At 45.4% G+C, this 19,941-nt stretch overlaps 1 protein-coding gene across 6 annotated transcripts; it reads right to left on the bottom strand.

Moving 5' to 3' along the window:
• Positions 1-39: 39 nt before the first annotated feature.
• Positions 40-19,651, bottom strand: ubap2a (ubiquitin associated protein 2a). 6 transcript variants are annotated; one of them, XM_035527512.1, is made up of 27 exons: positions 19,616-19,651; positions 16,984-17,121; positions 16,661-16,738; positions 16,445-16,555; positions 15,388-15,553; positions 12,081-12,158; positions 11,923-11,986; positions 11,704-11,801; positions 11,527-11,579; positions 11,322-11,392; positions 11,034-11,208; positions 10,538-10,778; positions 9,739-10,022; positions 9,286-9,479; positions 8,717-9,005; positions 7,006-7,045; positions 6,739-6,910; positions 6,582-6,639; positions 3,943-4,165; positions 3,218-3,309; positions 2,927-2,977; positions 2,648-2,729; positions 2,017-2,379; positions 1,802-1,906; positions 1,578-1,645; positions 924-1,115; positions 40-810 (listed from the first exon to the last, which is right to left on the bottom strand). In XM_035527512.1, exons 2-27 carry the CDS (start codon positions 17,077-17,079, stop codon positions 715-717), a joined length of 3,540 nt encoding a protein of 1,179 aa, XP_035383405.1. In that variant the 5' UTR covers positions 17,080-17,121; positions 19,616-19,651; the 3' UTR covers positions 40-714. The 6 variants fall into 6 exon arrangements, with proteins under 6 accessions (XP_035383405.1, XP_035383404.1, XP_035383403.1 ...); XM_035527511.1 differs by having other exon boundaries at positions 3,943-4,162; positions 6,582-6,636; positions 11,521-11,579; XM_035527510.1 differs by having other exon boundaries at positions 6,582-6,636; positions 11,521-11,579.
• Positions 19,652-19,941: the final 290 nt, after the last annotated feature.

Below are 19,941 nucleotides of genomic sequence, written 5' to 3' on the forward strand. Positions count from 1 at the left end.
TTACCTTGCCCCAGGCTAATGAGGGACAGACACAGCAAGGAAATGGTCAGAGAGTTTATTTGGACAGCAAGGGTAAAACCATTGTTAAAACGATTCTGATCCTGAACTGCTACGTTTCAGCCAATTAACAGGATAAAGAGGGGGATATCACAATGGGAGGAGAAAGTTGAACACAACTAAAAAACCCCTCATTTTAAAAACAAAAGTCACAGGTCAGTAGGGTGCAGGGGCAAACATACAAAAACAGTTTAAAAAAAGGGTTCACCATCAAATGATGCTTAGCAATAATGTACACTGTTATTGGGATCATGTATGTATACAAAATGAAAAGTCTCCCATGTATTCATGATGCTGAGTCTGGTTCAAGTATATTCACCTTCCATTTAGTATTTAGTTCTCATCCTCTTTATTTAATCATATCTTAGCCATTTTGAAATGAACAAAAATGTCCTTCAAAAGGTAATGCAGTAAACCACATTTCATATCCTACCAATACATATATACTGTATAAATACATACATAAATATATTTTACATACAACAGCCAAAAATTTGAAAAGGGGGGGGGGATGAGAACTAAGGGAGATGGTAGTGTGTGTGCATGTGTGTGTATTTATGGGAGTTTAGCACAGCACTGTATAGTCGTCCCTTCGCTCTGATCAGATTGCGGGCTCAGTGTGGCGTGCGTAGGAGGGGCAGGGGACTCTTGCACTACTTAGTTGCCCCAGTAGGGGGAGCTGCCATAGCTGGACTTGTTAACCTGGGTCTTTTGCTGCATGGTGCTGGTCTGGCTCCTCTGACTCGGCCCACCCTGCGCACACAGCACAAAACCGACTCCTAGCTCATTACCTCTGATGTACATTCAATTCTGAGAGGTTACAAACGAATGAATTGCATGCAAATGCTGGGGAGTGTGCAGCTGACCTGGCCATCTTGGGTGAGGTGATGGTGGAGCAGCTGGGAGTGAGGCTGCTGGTGCGCAGGCAGGATGTGGAGAAACGGAGCAGGGGCATAGCCAGGGGCACCACTCGGGGTCAAAGGTCCTGTGCCCCCTAGGGCTGAGGGCAGGTTGAAGGGAGGAGGAGTTCCAGCATGGAAACCCTGCTTATCAAAGGACTGTAACCAGAAGCACAAGAAAACAGTTAGAAGAGAAGACACCCACACATGTGACAGGGAAATGAAGTCTTCAGTACAGATGATTGGGAAGGGGGCCAGTCTGTAAAGGGCCAACCAGACTGCACGTTTTGGTTCCAAGCAAGAGTCTCTCTTACAACTAACGAACTGTTTTAAAGGACCAAGACCAGGAGTCATCAGACAAAAAAAGGAATTAAGTGTTTCCCAGTTTCCACGGGTTAGTATTGACTAAGTGCTTGGTGCTGGAGGGTGAGACAAACCAGGGGACAGATTTTTTTTGTCCAGCACAAATTGCCAAAACATCACTTATAGCAGTTTTAATGCTGTGATGTGCACTGTTTTATATGCCAGTACAAAAGAAATATCCATTATGCAAACAATCCAATTGGCATACAACACTCAAGCCAAGGCCATGACGGAAATGACAATAGGATTTGTTATTACCTGAGTCTTATTGTAAACAGTTCCACTGATATCTGGGACGCCAGAGTTACTGGATGTCACTGAGACCCCTGTGGAGGTATATATGATTTTGGTATATAACATTTGGAGCTAGAATTCTGATCAAGAAAAATGTCTAATTTCTTCCCAAATCTCATGTGTTTTTGCTAAAATCCCCTCTGAAACAAAAGGTGTGCGTGTGTAAGTGTGAACACATGCTACGGTACCTTTCCCTGGGCCAGAGGCAGCAGATTTGGCCTGTGGTTGAGAGCTGTTGTTGTACCCTTTGCTGTACTCTGCTCCTGCTGGGCCCTGTGTCAGGTCATCATACCCTGAGCACACAAACATATCAGGTCATCTAATTTAATCCTTACGGATGCGCCACAGTACTACGCGTGAGTGTATACGTGTGCGCGCGTGCGTGCGTGCGTGCAAGACTCACCTGAGCTGAAGGTGTGCTGGCCATAGCCGCTGGGCTGTTGGAATGGTGTGGAGGGGTTGTTCAGGCCCATGCCGTGCTGTTTCGCCGAGGCCGGAGGCACGAACATGGTGGGGCCGTACTGGAAGGCGCTGGGGACGCCCGGCACTCCTGGGTAGTAGGGCAGGCCTGTGTAGCTGTAGCCGGGGGGTAGGGCCGGGTTGAGGAAGGCCTGCTGGGCGCTGTGGTGTCCCTGGGGCTGGGGCTGACTCTGGCCTTGGCTCTGCGCCTGCAGCGGCTGTGCCTGCTGGGGCGCGTGAGCGGCCGACAGGCTGGTAGGGGGCGCTGGTGAGGTGGAGTCGCCCCTCCCAAACTTTGTCACTTCACCTTCACGTAGAAGGGGAGGGAAAGAAGGCCTACATATGAGGCTGTGTCATACGAAGCCACTTGTAAAGAAGTCCGTCAGAGGACACTTTTGCCATTCACAAGCAATTTGTGCAAGCTCCATTATGTTCTCTTCGCCCCACTTTTGTTCTCAAAAGTGGCGCGCTTGTCCTGTGTGTTGCTGACATGCGAGAAACAATCTCATAAAAGTACACTGGCCTGAAGTAGCAGGCTTGGTGCCGAGTCTGAAGGGGAGGAACCAGTGCCCTACCTGAGTACGGATTGTTGGCTAGGCTCCCATCTCTGCTGGACAGTGTCGCTGTGGGCCCCGGGAATGTGATTCCATAGTAATCCTGTTGGGTGACAAGTAGGTGATAATGGAAGTAAGATGAAACCAGAAAACACAAGCGAAACTCTCGATGTGCCTTTTCCTTATCTTTTTTAAGGTTATATCCTACAGAACTTTTACTGGAGTAGCAGAAAACATACAGGAGGGCTACGAAATCCAGGTTTGCTGTAAGTATGATGAACAAGCTATGAGCAGACTCACCATAGGTAATCTGGACTGCAGCATGTGGAGGTCTTCATAGCCATAGATTTGCTATAGGACAAAAAACAGCACATCACATGACTTGTCACCACTTGAAAGGCATGCAGCAGCACCAACTTGTGCTGGTAAGGTCAGCATGCCATCTACGCACAGCCTTACTGCAACAGAACTTCTGCAGCAATTTTAACAAGCGTCCTACCACTCACACAGTCACACACAGATTCTCTCTCTCAGTCTCCTACTCAAAGCCAATAAGCGGCCGTGTTCTACTGTTGGAGGGCTGGCACTTGCCGGGTATGCAGGCAGCAGACCTCCAGGCCCCATGATGTACTGGTTGGGGAGCAGTGGCGGAACCCCCTGAGACAAGTTAGGGGGAGCCTTGCCTGCAGAGCAACAGGGCGAGTCCAGATCAGCACACAGCAACAGACGCAGGGCTACTGTTCTCAACAAAATCAACACACAAGCTTTCTACGGGTTCCCTGTGGGCAATGATGGTGTGCTGGAGGGTGGAAACGTAATGTAACTCATAACAGAGGTGCAAAGAGCACTTCACCGTACTTCAACTCCGGCTGGTCTCATGGCAAATCACTAACGTATCAGTGTTAGCCGGGAGTAGATGGGAACACTACAGCAAAAACATCTCTCTGGTAGCATGATATATGGAGGAATTTTCATAAATTACAACAAGCACTATTATATTTAATGGAAGAGATAATGCACCAGCAAAATATTGCATTTAAAAAGACTGAGGAAATAAGTATACTATAATTCTTTAATTAAACATTTACCAAAAAATATAATCCACTGTATTTTATTTGACAGTGTGACAACAGGTTGTTTTTTAAGACTAACTTGTCAAAACATTTTTCATGAAATATGCAGATGTTCAATATTCTAGATAAAACCTGTGATTTAATTCCCAGCAAGAAGATGTTGCCTACACGTAGACGGAAGTTATTTAGCAAACAGGTGCCTCCAAGGCTTGGAAGGCAGTTAAAACGCAGGCGAAGTCTGACCGGTAGAGGAGGAGAGCAGGGGTGTGGTCCTGACAGCAGAGGGCGCTGTTGTGCCGTTGACCCCCAGGCCCAGGGCTGCGGAGTACAGCACGCTGCTGCCAGCGCTCGCCGCACTGTTCACGCTGCTGCTGGGCAGAGCCGAGGCGGCCGCCGCCGAGAACGCTCCTGACGACGGCGGCGGCGGCGGCGGCAGGGAACTCGCGCTGTCCACGCTAGTGTACTGCTGGGGGAGAGAGAGAGGGAGAGATAGACAGAGACGGGTCAGGGAGACATGGACACAGTTACACAGTTGAATACGGCTGCTGCAGTCAAGACTGGAAGACCTGAACAAATAAAAACCTATCCATCTATATATCTAAAATGCTAGCAGGCAGAGCGTACATGGGACACCATAACCAAGTGGCAGGCATAGTATGCAGAAACATCTGTGCCGAGTACGGGCTGGAAATTCCAAAGTCAAAAATGAGATACAGCCCAAAGGTGGTGGAAAATGACCAAGCTAAGATCCTGCTGGACTTCCAGATACAGACAGACAAGATGGTAATAGCAAACCAACCAGACATAGTAGTGATGGATCAATGGCAGAAGAGGGCTGTAGCGATAGATGTGGCAATCCCAAGTGATCGCAACACCGGGAACATGAAAAGCTTGAGAAATACCAAGAGAAGAGCTGGAAGAGATGTGGAGGGTGAAGGCAACTGTGGCTCTCCTGGTAAGTGGAGCATTAGCGCTGTGACCCCCAAACTGGGAGAGTGGCTCCGGCAGATCCCAGGAGCATCATCAAAGATCTCCGTCCAGAAGAGTGCAGACCTGGGAAAAGCCAAGATACTACACTGGACCCTCAAGCTCCCAGGCATCTGGTAGAGGGCCCAAGCTTGAAGCAAAAAGACTCCAACTGAAGCAGACTGAGGCAGAATTTAAACATGACTGCAATGCCTCGTGAAGTGAGAGCCCTGGCAGAGTGAACACATGTCCTGAGTCATTAGTCTCCCAGCAAACAGGACCTGTTTGCTTCAATGGGTTGTTCTTATATTTTTGTCAAACATGACAAATGATTTCTCTCTCCCACAGGTGCATGACACGGTGCACTCTGAATATGTGAATATTGTTTTACATGGTTGGCCTCGACTTGCATTGTGGGTTCTTTACACGTTTGCTCTCAGAGCTTCTACCACTGAACACCAAACTACTAAACACCAAACTCAATTGGTCAGCTGTGTTACAGCCAACCTCAGCAGAACTGGCAGCAGCTGGCAATCTGAAATATGATTCCACTGAATGCATTTTGGACAGTGGAATCATAACAGTGATGCTTCTGAAATTCTATGTATGAACCCATAACCTTAAATCTTCACTGTACGCATTTTAAAAATATTTCAACATATTGTGCATCTGGCAATCGCTTGCTTATACCAGTCGGTCTCAGTACATTTTATTCTGGAGCTATTTTTTGTTGAGTTTGCGGTTTTCTACAGTGTGGGTGCTCGCCACCTCTTCCAGTAATAAGCATGTGAAATCGCACTACATAGTAACACAGGAAAAGTATAACGCAGGTCTAGCTATGACTTCATTTTAGAATTTGATGCCAAGATATATTTAGTAAACTACTTTCAAACATTTCACAACTTCTTAAGGATCCACAGGTGCCATGTAATTTGTGTAACAGACTCACTGTCCAGTTTATTAGGGACAACTATACTCCTGCTCATTGTTATTATTAATCAGTCAGCCAATTATATGGCAGCATTATATGGGGGGTGTGATTGGCGTGACTGACAGTGGCGTGGTTGGTGGCATCAGTAGGACTAGTCAGAAACTGCAGGGATTTTCACGTACAACAGCCTTAAGAGCTTACACAGAATGGTGCAAAAAAAAAAAATCTATCATCCTGTGCGAGGCAGTTCTGTGGGTGGAAGTCGCCTTTTTAATGAGGAAAACGGCCAGATTGATTCGAGCGGACAGGAAAGCTACGGTAACTCAAGTAACCCATATTTTTTATCAACCCTAATGAACAGAAAAGCATCACAAAATGGGCATGTCCAAGCTTGAGGCAGCAGTAGACCAGGCTGGGTCCCACTCCCATCAGCCACGGCCATAAATCCGAGTTATAGTGGATATAAATCTGAGCTATAGTGGCTCACTTCAACAGGAGAGCTGAAGATTAGAATGGACACAACAGCACGAGTCCACCATGACGTGTGCCAACAGCTTAGGCTGGTGGAAGTGGTTTGCCCCTCAATAATCAACCGATCAAATAAATGCTACAGCCTCTCTCAGGAACTCATGGCCACAAGTTACACATCTTATAATGGCTACCTCCAGAATAATACACCAGACGACAAACCACAAATCATTGCAAACTTGTCACGTGACCATTACAATTCATTACCATTCTCAGTCACCAGATTTAAATGTACTTTTGGAATGTGGTAGAACTGGGGATTAGCAGCAGAAATGTGCAGCTGACAATCAAATAATGCACTCACGTCGACAAAGCAAAATCAACATCTTTTCAACATCTTGTGGAAGGCATTCCACAAAAGAATAGTTGCTGTTCTAAGAGCAATTGGTGGTTTTAGTCTGAATTATGGTGATCCTAATAAAGTGATCAGCGAGTGTGTGCCTCTGATCACACTCACCGTTAGTGAAGCGCTGGTACAAAGTGCTGATACTGAATGGCCACTGCTCACATGACTACTGGCAGAAAGAAAGCAGAGAAACAAACAAACAGTCAGTGGTTCGCACACCTCCAGTGTGAGAAGGGAGTAAAAGGGCACGGGGGCCAACCAGACTCACCTGCTGAGGGGAGTCAGGCTGGCAGAGGGCAGCTCAGGGGCCAGACTGGATAGGGCTGAGCTGTGGGGGGTAACGGAGGGGGGCAGCAGAGACGAGGGGGCAGAAGGTGCAACACTGGTACTGCTGCCCAAAGAGGGAGACTCTGGCTTCGGAGTGGAGGAGCTCGACGCGGCTAAAAGCAGGGTGGACGGAGAGAAGGTTAAGGCATGCTGAAACAGACACCGGAGGGTCACACCCTGGAGCGAGCTGAGTCCAAACTCCACTTACAGTCTAGAGCAGCAGAGGTCCGTACGCCATTAAAACCATTCTGTTTGAAGACAAAAACAAGAACAAACGGTATGCATCCACCTTCGTGTGAAAACAAAACATGCATTTCATACAAAGGAAATTCCACTTTCAACAAAAAACAAAGCCAGGTCGTCCATCCAGTGTTACTAATGGCACGGCTTGATAAGGGCGTACATCTCTGACCTCAGCAATTCTTTAGGAAACGATTCTGAATATTATGATGTGAGAATTCTCTCAAATTTTACCAAATCAATTAATTTGATCATTTGAATTCAGGTCAGATTTATTAAAAGAGGAGAGGAAAAAAAAAACCACACAAATCTATACATACACCCACATACCAAATGCACCGAAATATACATTGATCTGCCACAACATTAAAACCACTGACAGCTGCCGTGAATAAGACTGTGATTGTGTCATTACAACAGCACCTGTCCAGGGCTGGGATATATTAGGCAGTCAGTGCAGCCAGTCCTTTCTTGAAGCTGACGAGTAGAAGCAGGGAAAAATGAGTAAGCGCAAGGAACTGGGCAATTCGGACAGGGACCAAACTGTGCCGGTTAGTCAGCTAGATCAGAGCATCTCCAGAAACAGCAGGTCTCATGGGGTGCTCCTGGTATGCAGTAGTTCGTACCGAGCAATGGACCAAGGTTAACCTGGAGACAGAGTCATGGGCACTCGAGGCTCAGTAACGCACGTGGGAAGCCAAGGCTAGCCTGTCTGGTCGGATTCCACAAACCAACTAGAGCACAAATTGTGACCCATGCTGACCGTCCCTCACCAAAAGGGCCTAGAATGTGAAATGTGGTCATCAGAACTGGACCATGCAGCAGGTGGCCTGATCTGATGAATCACATTTTGTTTTGCATCACGTGGACGGCTGGGTGCGTGTGCATCGTGTACCTGGTGAGAAGATAGCACCAAGAGGCTCTATGGGAAGGCAATTCTTGCTGGGAAACCTCAGGTCCTGGCATTCACGTGGATGTTACTGTGACGCATACCATTATCTGGGTATAGTGCTGCAGACCAAGTGCACCCATTCACAGCAATGGCATTACCTAATAACAGTGGCCTCTTTCAGGAGGATAATGTACCCTGCCACACTGCAAAAATTGTTCAGGAATGGTTTGAATAAAATGTTCAAGGTGTTATCCTGGCCTCCGAATTCCATAGATCTCAATCCAACTGAGCATCTGTTGGATGTGCTGGAAAAACAAGTCTGATCCATAGATGCCCCACCTCACAACTTAATGCATGTGCCGCTAACATCATGTGGCCAAACACAACAGGACATCTTCAGAGGTCATGTGGAGTTCATAACTCGACAGACCAGAGCTGTTTTGGCAGCAAAAGGGGGACCTACACAATATTATGCATGTGGTTTTAATGTTATGGCTGATCAGTTTAGAGATAAAAACAATTTTGCAAACTTTACATTCTGATTTTTTTTTTTTGGTAAATAGCCTGAAAATTTTATTTTGACCAAGAGAAAAATGAGCACTTCAGTGAATAATATATATATATAAAAAATTGACAGTTACAATTTAAAGTGGCTGAATTGCCAACTTCACATTGATGCATTGCAATGCATCTTTATACCTGTACTAAATACTAAAGCCCCTGGTCATCACAACACACTGGCCAGTGTTAGGCAGCCAGGCCATGAGGAGCACGCACTCTCACTCACAGAGACTGGGCCTGGAGGCTCCTTGCTCTGAGAGAAGGTCAGTCTTGAGTGAGGCGCTAATCCACAGTCGAAGCTGTTCCCAGCTGAAGATGCCGCCGAGGAAGCCGAGGAGGAGGAGGAGGAGGAGGAGGAGGAAGAAGAGGAAGAGGAGGAGGTCGCAGGAGCCGTGGCAGCGCTAGGAGTGGTCAGAGACGGAGCCAGGCTGGGCAGAGCTACGGAGGGAGATGGGTAGATGCTGTCGGAGGAGACCAGAGGCATCAGCAGGGGGACAGGACTGGCCATAGATTCACTGTAGAGACAAAGACATGGTGCCATCAGTGTGCATACAATATACAATCATTCATCAGATGGCCTGAACCTTTAGCAATTGTGGCATTAGTAGACACCCCCCCCCCACTCCCCCCCAAAAAAACAACACAAAAACAGTTCAGCCCCATCAAATTCTGTCTACAGAAAGTATTCAAATAAAAATGAAGAAGAATCTTGCCTCCATAAAATATATCCCAACTATAGAACAGCATCAATAATGGACTGTTAAGAGCCAGATGCAAGTTTCCCTGCTAACGCACCTCATAGGTTTGGAGTAGAGGCTGCTCTGGGTCTGAGAAACAGCTGTGGCCTCTCGCGTGCTTTCACTGTTACAATTCTCCGGCTGGCTGAAGTCCGGCATCGGCGACTCCGAGCCAAAATCCAACGCGCCAAACTGCACGTTGAGCCCGGACACGTCTGTCGAGCCAGGCATCTCCACCGCAGAGGAAGGAATCTAACGCAAGCACAAAGGATTTTCTCCTTTCATACCACAACTTCACATCTTGCATGTGACTATCCACATCTTAAACATGCGATTCAGCCAATTAAGATGATTTACATGAAATCAATCAAAACTGTAATGTGCTGTGGGCCATCAGGGAGGGAGCGCTGAACTGGTACAACATTTTGCATCATATGCTCCCATGGACTCCTGCTCGCCACCTCCGTTAAGACACCTGCCAGGCAACATAAGCGCTGAAGAGCGCCCTCACCTTGGAGGTGGGAGGTATCCTTCGTTTCTGTGTCTTCATCTGGCGGTGCTGCGTGCTGCTGGCCTGGGGGTCTGCAGGCTGCACCACCGTCAGAGGGGGATGAGAGGGCTCCGGTGCTTTGGAGAAGCCCTCCAGGGAGCCCTGTGGGGGCGTTGCGCCGGTGAGCGGCGGAGAGCTGGCCTGCCCGGCCAGAGGCAGAGGGCCCGAGTGGCTGAGAGAGCTCGGCTGCCGCTGGCTCAGCTGGCTTAGCACCAAGGAGGGTTCTGGTTGCATCTTAAACTCCCCTGGAGGGCAGACACAGAGGGGATGATCACCCAGGTTCAGTCACCATTTTCAAACAGTGAGAAAGCCCAAGATGGCACAAGAGAGGGGCTGTTAACGATAACGGGTGTGGACTGCCCCGAGTGTGCAAGGCAGGGTTTTCAAGGACATACTGGCATGTGTCAGAAATGCACTGCGGCGCCAGTGTGTTGCTGATTTGTTTTAGGCATGTTCTTGGGCTGATTCACTTTAAAAGCAAGAAGATGCAACCTTTCTGCAGATTTGGAAACACATTCAAGAATATTGACATTACTGTAAAATTGATCAACCTAGATATCATCATCTTACAGAGCTTAATTTAAGCAAAAATTTTAAATCACAGCGAATGATAGGATTTTACCTATCATCAAATTAGCCGCATAATGCTCTATTGGCTAACCATGCATCAAAGTATAACCCATCAAAAGCTCAGCTCTTGCACTTGTAGAAACTGTCTGAGAATCTCTCTACAAGGAAAACAGTCTGAACTGGTACTTACGACTGAATTGGGAGGACAGTGAAGCAGAGCTCTGGGGTTTGATGTCCCAGGAGGAAGAGGGGACAGAGATCCCCGTCCCTGGCAGCCCTCCTCCAGGAGCACAGCTGGTCCCCGTGCTGGGAGGCTGCGAGGTAAGCTGCCCAAGACCTGGTGCCTTCAGTTGCTCCAGTATCTGTTGCCCAGCAGTCTGTCCCAGCTTAGGACCACCCAACTCCCCAAACCCAGAGCCTAGAACTGAGGACTGCACACACACACACACACACACACACACACACACACACATGGATCACACACGCACACACTTCAGTCCCAAAAATTCCCAGCAGACTTTCACTCAAACACTTACTTTTCTTGCACTATTAATGCAATGCAATGCAATAATTCAGTCTCAAGTTAAAGATAAAAGCTATATGGCAAGATGGTGCAGTCCAGAGCCATCGTCTCAGGCCATTCAGTGAGCCACACCGGCCTCAAGTCCCCCTTGCCAGGGGCTCACCAGGGTGGCGTGTGCGTAGCTGGTAGTGCCGGTGGTGGGGCCTCCATTGCGGGTGGGCTGGTGGTGGGAGTTGGTGAACACCAGGCTATGGCTGAGCCCCTGTGCGGAGGCCGGCTTCAGACTCCCCAACTCCTCCCGGCCAGCAGGTTTCTGCAGCAAAGATGCCAGGTCCAGACTGCACGCCAGGCCACACGCACAAACACAGCAAGGTCTTTTAACCAACATTTTCTCAGGAAAGAAGCCCAAATCAGGACATTAATATGAGGTTGTTAAATGTAATTCTTATACCTTTGTCCAGGGGTGATGTGGTTCTCGGCTGGACGCGCACATGAGGAGGTGAAAACTTTGGTCTCGGACAGCTGGAAGGACAAACGGATTGTGAGCCACCAAATAACTCAGGTTCCTGGCTATTCAAATAGCCTGATTAATATTTAGAAAGAAATGTCCATGTAACTCTGGGTGATTAATAGCTCACTGCTTGACTTACACTCACATCCTCACTCCAGTCTTCAGCTGCCCAGTCTTCCAGAGTGCTCCGCCATGCCACTGCACAGCCATGACAGAGAAAAGCAAACATGCAATAGTGAAAACAGAGCAAGCGTGCAGGACTACGTTGCAGTCTCTCCCCCCCCACAGAATGCCAGGCTATGCTTTAGCGCCCGTCTCTCACCTGTCCCGTCCGTGGCATCATTGGCCCCCGATTCCCAGACATCAGCGTGCGAGTTGGTCGTGCCGCCGTCCGAGGTGTAGTCCGCCGGGTTAAAGGTCCTGAGGCGAAAGAGTGGACAAGCAGAGTGAGAACGGAGTTTGGATAGCACCCGCTAGAATGGGACAGTGGAACTCCTTTTAAGCGTGAGGATCATGCTGTGAAACCCACAACTCTCCTTACCCCATCCCCTGTGCTGTAAACCTGCTGGTCCCTGGTGCCCGGCCCCTTCCCCTGCCTCCAGATGCTGTGAGCACAAGAACACGCAAACGTGTAACGTGAAAGCAGCATGCCAGGAGGGTAAAGAGAATGCTAGAGTGTGCGTGTGTACGTGTGCGTACCTCTTGCTCGTCCTCTACGGCCACGGTCTGCTCCCTTCTCCACGGGTGCAGAGTCCACTCCATTCTCCTCAGCACGCGCTGACGGCCACAAATTTAGAGACAGACGCAGAGGGAGGAAAAACTCAGAATCTTCACAAGAATAAATATATATGCAAATAAAAATAAAACTACTTCACATGTATTTTCACTCATAACTGAATTACCAGGGCAAAGGAGCACAGATGAGTGTGCTTACATTCTGTATGAGAATGAGAATCTATGCAGAAACAATTAAGCTTTGATTTCCTCTTAATTTCAGTCCAGCTCCACAGAAGGAAGCAGTTCTCAGTAAAGAAGTGGGTTTATCTGAACTGATAAACTAGCGGCGGTTCAATAGATGACAAAAAACCCCAGCATGACACAGATGCCCCTGTACTCAAATTTTCAATACTTTGAAATACACTGATATTCTTTACCAAGCAACAAAATGCAGTCTTCACATAACCCAGCTTCTTTTGGGTCAGCCATAGTACAGGTCCCCTGGAACTGAGAGGGTTAAGGGCATTGCTCAAGGAGCCAACAGTGGCTGCAATGGCAGAGTCGGGATTCGAACCGACAGCCTTACGACTGATAGTCCAAAGCCCAAAGTTAGGGGAGTAACAGCATTTATTTACCCCAAACCGGCATGGTACACATTGTGGGTCAGTACGTGTAGTCGTACAGAGAACATGCAGTAGCCCATGTGTAAAGGCTGACTGTAATGCTTAAGCCATACTGCACAAGCGCCAGATCCACCAGACACAACAAGCTGTAAGCCGTACGCAAGTTAGCAACATGCTATCTTAGCTCAATTTTATTATGACTGCATTTGCAATAGTGTAACGAATGACACACAGGAGCAATAGCCTACTACTTCTTTCAAATCAGCTGTACGGGAAATTTTCAAGTTCCCATTGAACTGAGTGGCAAACGTGGACAGTGTGTCATCGTTGTAGGCTTGACGTCCAGGAACACGTGAACATTCTAATGCATGTTCAGTGGCATCACTCAGATGTGCCAATCATTTACATTTCCACACTTGACTTACCATTGTAACATGATTTGAAAAGAGGCAAATGCAGTGATAAGAGTCTTGCAACTACTTATAACTGCTGCTTTTCTGCAGCATCTAGAATCTAAAATAGAAAACACTGAGGAAACAATCATCATTTACATTTCATCAGGTGGCTTTAGCTTTAAATGTTGAAATATAGCTAATAAGAGATGCTTTTCGGTTTTTATAGCCGACTGTGACCTATTGCCTTTTTAAAAAAAATACATGACATTAGGTAGAACAAAACTGTTACTTGTAGTATTGTCTGTTCAAAATAAATAAACTTAGCCTCATCCTATGCAGTCAGGGGGTTTTGTTGCCACCCCGGGTACCAAACCAGGACTCCTGTGTTCCATTACACCACTAATAAGGTTTCTCTCTTAAATCACTTCTGCAAAAACCTACTGGGACACTTAAAACTCAAATAACCAAAAAGGTGGTGTGACTAAGGTGGTGCATAATTTAACCCCAACAGCTTTGAAGGGATTCATGTGAAATTCAAATAATGGGCAAATATCAGCCACACATCAACTCAAATATTCATATTCATTATGCAACAATGACTACTCACAGCAAATACAATAATATAAAACATGAAACATCAAGTGTGTGTAAGTGTACTTTAGTCCAAACTAAAATGTTGCTGATGTTCACACAAGCAATGCAGATATAGTGGAATGAGAGAAACAGAAATACAGCTATTGTGCCAACAACATTAATAACCAAATTATTTTTAATTAACTCCAGAAACATTCAGTTGTTGACAGAAGTAAACGCTGAGGCCACTACTGGATGCTTTAGGACAATGTCAAGTTAGCTTAGCTGTCAATAGCACTTATGGCTCTTAGCCCATGAATAAGATAAATAGTTGTCAGGAGGAGTGGTATTGAAAACAGGAGCAATCACCAACCTCTTGGAAACCCTGTACATGTCACTGTGCCAGACCTACAGGTGTTTGGCCAGACTTGATGTGTTAGCAGCCTCAACCTCATTTTAAGCCCATTTTACAAGAGATGCAGGAATCGTGTCTCAGCACATTGTAAGCAATACGCTCCTGCATTAATCAGTGTGGCCCTGTTACAGCAGCCATGCGCGGTAATGTTTACAACAAGCAAAAAATATGCTTTGGGTCTAAGCAATCTGTACCTAGAAACAGCACAAAATTAAGTATTATTGCTGTATCATACAATCTAGGACCATAAAACAAAAATAGCCAGCCTATGCTATATTTCTAACAGTATTAACACAAAAGGTCTAGACTTTTGTTTTTACTTTTTTACTATTCATCAGTATTTGAACTTTTCAAAGGAAATCTATGACAAAACTCAACACAACCAAAGCTGTTTTACATTAAAACATGCAGAGAAAATGCAGTCACCAAAGCCGAACTGTTAACAGATACTTTATGATCTTCCCCACGGAAGTAGGTTACCATTAAGCTCATCCCCATTCCTATTGTCAGTGTAGGAATAGTTTTCATTGTGTCCCTATACACACAGACTACCTTGGAGCTTTGTGTCTGGTGTGGAACAGCAAGTGTCATGACGTGGCTTGACCTGCTGCACCCGCCACACCACTTCTGCTGTAAAAGGGCTTTAGCTGGAGCTGTTCTGAAGCACCCTTCACATACTGGCTTACTAACGTCCTTTGCCTTTTTGTTATTATTTGCCAAAGTATTTCCACACGGCACTCTCGAGGTTCTCTTCACCAGTTAAGACTTCACCAGTTAAGCTGCTATTTTAGCATGACAAACCACAACGCTAGTGGACATTATATATTTTATATATATATATATATATATATATATTATCGCTATTAATATATTATGAGAGCCTGCGTGAATAAAAATAAAGCACAAGAAGGAAACAGCATTTGACATAAATAGTAGACACTGCAGACATTAAACAAGTATGGTATCGTTTCAAAATGCTCCGTGTCAAAAATATTGATGCATATTGACAACAATAACACAGATAAAGCAAAAAAAAAAAAAAAACTAAACAAAAATACAACAGCAGACTCATATTTTGCAAAGAACTTTGCTCCTCCATGTACCCAAGCAGTCTGAAACAGCTGAGATGGCCTAACGCCTAATCTAATCACGCTACATAAAGTGAGAGCTTGCAAGCTAGTCTGAGGCTCGATGAAAGCGAAAAAAAAAAAAAAAGCCTGACCATCTGCTGAGAGGTCAGCAGGGACTCTGGAGGGCCTGACGACAGCCAAGGCTCATCTTACCTGGCCTGTTGCGGCTGGCTCCTCTACCTCTGCGGTTGGCTCCTCCACGAGCCTTGCTGCTCTCCTTCTCGCCTCTCTTCTCCCCGTTCTCCTTGTTCTCCTTACTTTCTGAAGAAACACCATCCTTTCCTAGGCTCTTCTTCTTCCCCACGGTCTCCCAGGAGGTCTACAATGGGCAGAGATGAAGAAACAGTCACTGTGATGAGTAGCCAAGGAGTGTAGAAGTGAACTGCTGGACAGGGTTGTGGAGCTTGTGCCATGAATAAAAGTGTGATTGAACTGAATGACACTGACCGTTTCCACATGCGTCAATATTTCAAAGCTATGCAGAACAGCAAAGTATACTGGCTACGACTGGTTACCACGTACACATTTTACAATCAGCAACCACCTTTATGCCTTCCCACATAGGAGGGAAAACACCATTGTTTTTTTTTACATCTACCATAAAAAGAATATTCAACTAATTAAGTAGACAGGATTTATTTTGGATTGTCCATTTCATTAAGCATATAAATTACACTTTTCAAAAATTGCTACAACCACATTACTGGTCACTATAGGAAAATTAAAAACATACAGACGGTGAATAAAAGTGAAGGAAAAACACTTAACAACTCGCATTGAGACCATGTTGCATGCAGTGGCCTCGTATGATAGGGAATTACCCAGCAATGAACTCCAAGGAACAACCCACTTTCCCAGAGTTCTCCCAGAAATCACAATGCAACAACTACAAGCACAAGGCTCTCAGTTTTTATTCAGACTTATGCCCAATACTCATAAATAAAGAGGTGTCAGCTCGATAAGAATCAGTTGTATAGGCAGTTAAACAATGTCTTTTACTCCTAAATAAAAATAACAATTCCTATACAAAACAAGGCAATAAAAACATTTTAAGTCAATACACATTAATCTTCAAAACAGGTGAGACATTCAAGATGGCCTGTTTGAAGTGTTTTTGAAAGTTTTTTTTTTTTCTGACAGTTATGCAATGTAGTACAAAAACAACTGGCAGAGGTCAGTGTGGGCTGTTTGTAATGAGGGCACGCTCTACCGTGTCAGAGGTTCCCTCCAGCAGGAAGTTGATGGCTCTGTTGACATCCTCATTGCAGTCATGGAGAGCAATCATGCACTCATCCTGGTTCTTCCCTGTCACCTCCATGAGCTATAAGCGCAAAACAAATATACAGGATTGGACACAAAGTTCAACAGGACTATGTAAGTTCACCAAGCTGCACAATTCTTTGGTGGAGTTTTTAAGCTCTCTAACCTGGTTGACTTTGTCTTCAAAATCTGCATCGTTTTTGTCATAGATCATCTGGGCAAGTCGAATCTGTTCGGCTGTAGCCTGTAAAAAACAGGCATGCGGAACAGGAGAAGAGCAAACTTAAGAGGCACTATTAAAATCAAATGAGAAATGCCAGGGAGAAAACCACAACTTTTGAGAGCAACGTGGCAAAACAAGCTATCTTATATGAGCTAATTTTTTAAATGCAGATTTGAAAGCAGCGACTATAGACTAGACAAAGAATATTTTATATTAGACAAAGAGTAGATTTATGTACAAACACAAGGAGAGTAGTTCCTGCATACCTGAAGCTGTTTTTGTGGTTGTGTGGTCTGTGTGGTTGTGGGCAGCACTTTGTCCCGAGTGCCCCGGGCCCGATCGCTGCCCAGCGAGGTCATCATATACAGTATATACAAAACAATGTATGTACAAAATAGAAAAATCTGAAAAATAAACATACACAAAGAGGTGGTTACTTCACTTATCAGAACAGGCTGCAGATCAAAAGATCCACATATTAAACAATCCAAAGTAAAAATCATTCAATCATCATCATCCTCCAAAGAACTTTCACTATGGGGTATGTGCAGGGTTAAATGTAATTGCCAAGCAGAAACACAGGGACCATATCAGATTCCTTTCCTCCTAAATCCAGTTGGGCAAGATTGAGCAATTCTGTGACCACCAGAAACACTTAAGCCACACATGCATAAACACGCACACACATCTCTCGCTTGGCTTAAACAGAGGCCAAGCAAGACTGAAGTGGTGTCCACTTACACATCACAACTGTAACTCTCACTGTCCTAATACCACAGTATAACAGCATTCCACATGGCCACTCCCTAAGTGAAAGTAAATCTGAAATTCTGTAAGCAATAGCAGCATTCAGGAAAAATCTTCAAACAGCACTGAAAATGTGGTTAAATCTGTCAAATCCAACACCTCAGTGTGGGCAGGAGCCAAAACACAAGATTCCTACTGTGCACAGATGAGCATGTCTTTTGTGATTAAATCTTACTCATTTACTTATAAGATTTGAAGGCTACAAATTTCCAAAATACTAAACAATGGCAGGTAAACTGATAGGTCTTATGAAGACAACACGGTATTAAACGTCTACAGAAACATCAATGTCACATCAATTAATGCACTCACACAAGTGTCTAAAATAAAGATAAAATTGTATGTGATTCAAGTCCCTCTGTGCTCCCAGAACAGAAGTTACTTTTTATTTTGCTAAAAAAAAATATCATCAAGAGATAAGCCAATAGATAAAGTTCAGAATGTCACATTAAAATCTCAAGATCTAGAAAAGTTAAATGTCTCAGAGAATCAATGACAAGCTCATTTTTATGACTTCTTAATACCTTTTTTTTTTAAATCAAGTCTGAGAGCCAATACCTTTAAACACAATTCAGCTATACCATTTTATTACAGATCAATTACTGCAACTGAAATCACTATTACCAATATACACAGCTTCGGGGAAAATGCCGCCATCAGGAGGACCAAGACGTCGACCTTATTGTACATTTTTAAACGTTTCCAAGCCACATCATAGTCAATTCTAAGCAAAGATGGATCCAACAGGTCTTTCTCTTCTCCTCACTCTTTCCTGTGATGCAAGAAGCCAGCTATATACATATGAGAAGAATTGGTTTTGAACGCTTGACACTGACCCACAATTACTACTGCTATAGAAGAGATGCTTTAGTTGTGCTTTTGACGACAGCCGAAAAAGCAAAGCCGATGGCAAGAAGAGGAGCCGACTTTAACACTATAGTCGTCTGAAGCACCAGTCCAGAGAGCCAGACCAAAACAGAAAAAAAGAACAAAGCCTGATGTCGCTCTCTATGGACCTCCGGTAGAGTCGCTGAGCCCGCAGCTGCACAAGGGGGAGACAAGTTTGGTCTCTCCATAAAACAGCAGGACTCGGCTGACAAATCTGATAAAAGCATTACAAACATTAAGCGTCATTTATTAATTTGCAACTCACATTAAAAGCAAAAAAAGGTCACGATTGCTGAATCTCGGCTAACGTAGCTAGTCAACGCTTTGATTTCGACACGGCTTCTAATAAACACAGGCCTGCGGGTTTTTTTTCTTTTTTTCCTTTTTTTTTTTTTTACATATAGGCACAGCTAAGAATATTCGCAAGGAATAGCACTAGTACAACCCACCCAGGCGAACCAAACAAGAAGCAAGTCACGGTGCAAACAATAGGATGTAGATAATTTATTGCAGCGACATTTTCAATAATCCAGATGGCTAGCCAACAGGCTAACTTATTAGCCACTGACAATCCATCCTGTCGTGTTTGGGTTCATTTGTTTCCATAAAAATGATTTTAAAAAATTCATATGAGACATTAAATTAGCGGCACACGAAATATTTAACCCTTGACTCTGATCTCGAACACAGGCATCAACCATATATATTAGCACAACAGCTAACGCCAGTTTGCGAGACTGTGGGACCCCTTTGTCCTATAACTGGCTAACTCGCTGTTGCTAAGCTACCGGGTTGCTCACGGAAAGCAGGACGGGCTTAGCTCACCTAGCTGGTAAACCTACGGCCGAGCCAACGTCCTCGTCAAACGGCGATCCTGTTTCACACACGCTAAATCAACAAACGGATCGTATATCGGTTGCTGAGAAGGAAACGAGCGGCCGCATCGCTGTGGGTCCGCGATCAAAGCGAGCGGATCGGCGTGTTATTGAGGAAAAATGGCCACACACAGCAAAGTCGACGCTAGCCTGCCGGGGAACATGCTAACGCTACAGGCACAAAAAACACACACACTTCAGTTATTTTTCACGTCACACGCTGAACGATAAAGGAAAACGCAAAGTTTCGTCCATCGCGTATTTTATAAATTGTAAGCGCGTCTTTGAACGCGTGAGTGAGATTTGTTGGGTTTTTTTTGGTTATTACCTGCTAACACGCTTCGCACAGCCAGCAGCAGACACCGTCACGTGACACGCCGCGCCGCCCGATGCAGAACGGCAGCACGAGGCCGCGCGCTCAGTGTGCGCGCAGTTTCGCACACACAATGGTCCTGCGCTCGTTAAGGTTTTACATCGGCCCGCATCATCAAACAACTAGGCACGACGAATGCAGATGCCTTCTGTGATGCTTTTCTGTTAAGTACGAGTCTGTATTTACTGAGCAAGCCCCTTTTAAAGTGCGTGTCGGGATTTCGCTCACAATCTTTCTCTGCGAAAAAACGTTCTCAAAAGGCATCAACTTTAGTGGCCAGT

This window comes from Electrophorus electricus, chromosome 6 (assembly GCF_013358815.1).
Source record: "Electrophorus electricus isolate fEleEle1 chromosome 6, fEleEle1.pri, whole genome shotgun sequence".
In the NCBI taxonomy this organism is placed as follows: domain Eukaryota; kingdom Metazoa; phylum Chordata; class Actinopteri; order Gymnotiformes; family Gymnotidae; genus Electrophorus; species Electrophorus electricus.

What these genes read in the sequence shown, in the direction of transcription:
- ubap2a (XM_035527507.1), bottom strand. Translation starts at nt 17,079, where the DNA reads ATGATGACCTCGCTGGGCAGCGATCGGGCCCGGGGCACTCGGGACAAA. An exon ending in AGCCAGCCGCAACAGGCCAG is followed by an intron (nt 12,159 to 15,387) that starts GTAAGATGAGCC and finishes TGTGGCCGTCAG; the next exon opens with CGCGTGCTGAGGAGAATGGA. An exon ending in ACTGGAGTGAGGATGTGAGT is followed by an intron (nt 11,393 to 11,520) that starts GTAAGTCAAGCA and finishes TTGTCCTTCCAG; the next exon opens with CTGTCCGAGACCAAAGTTTT.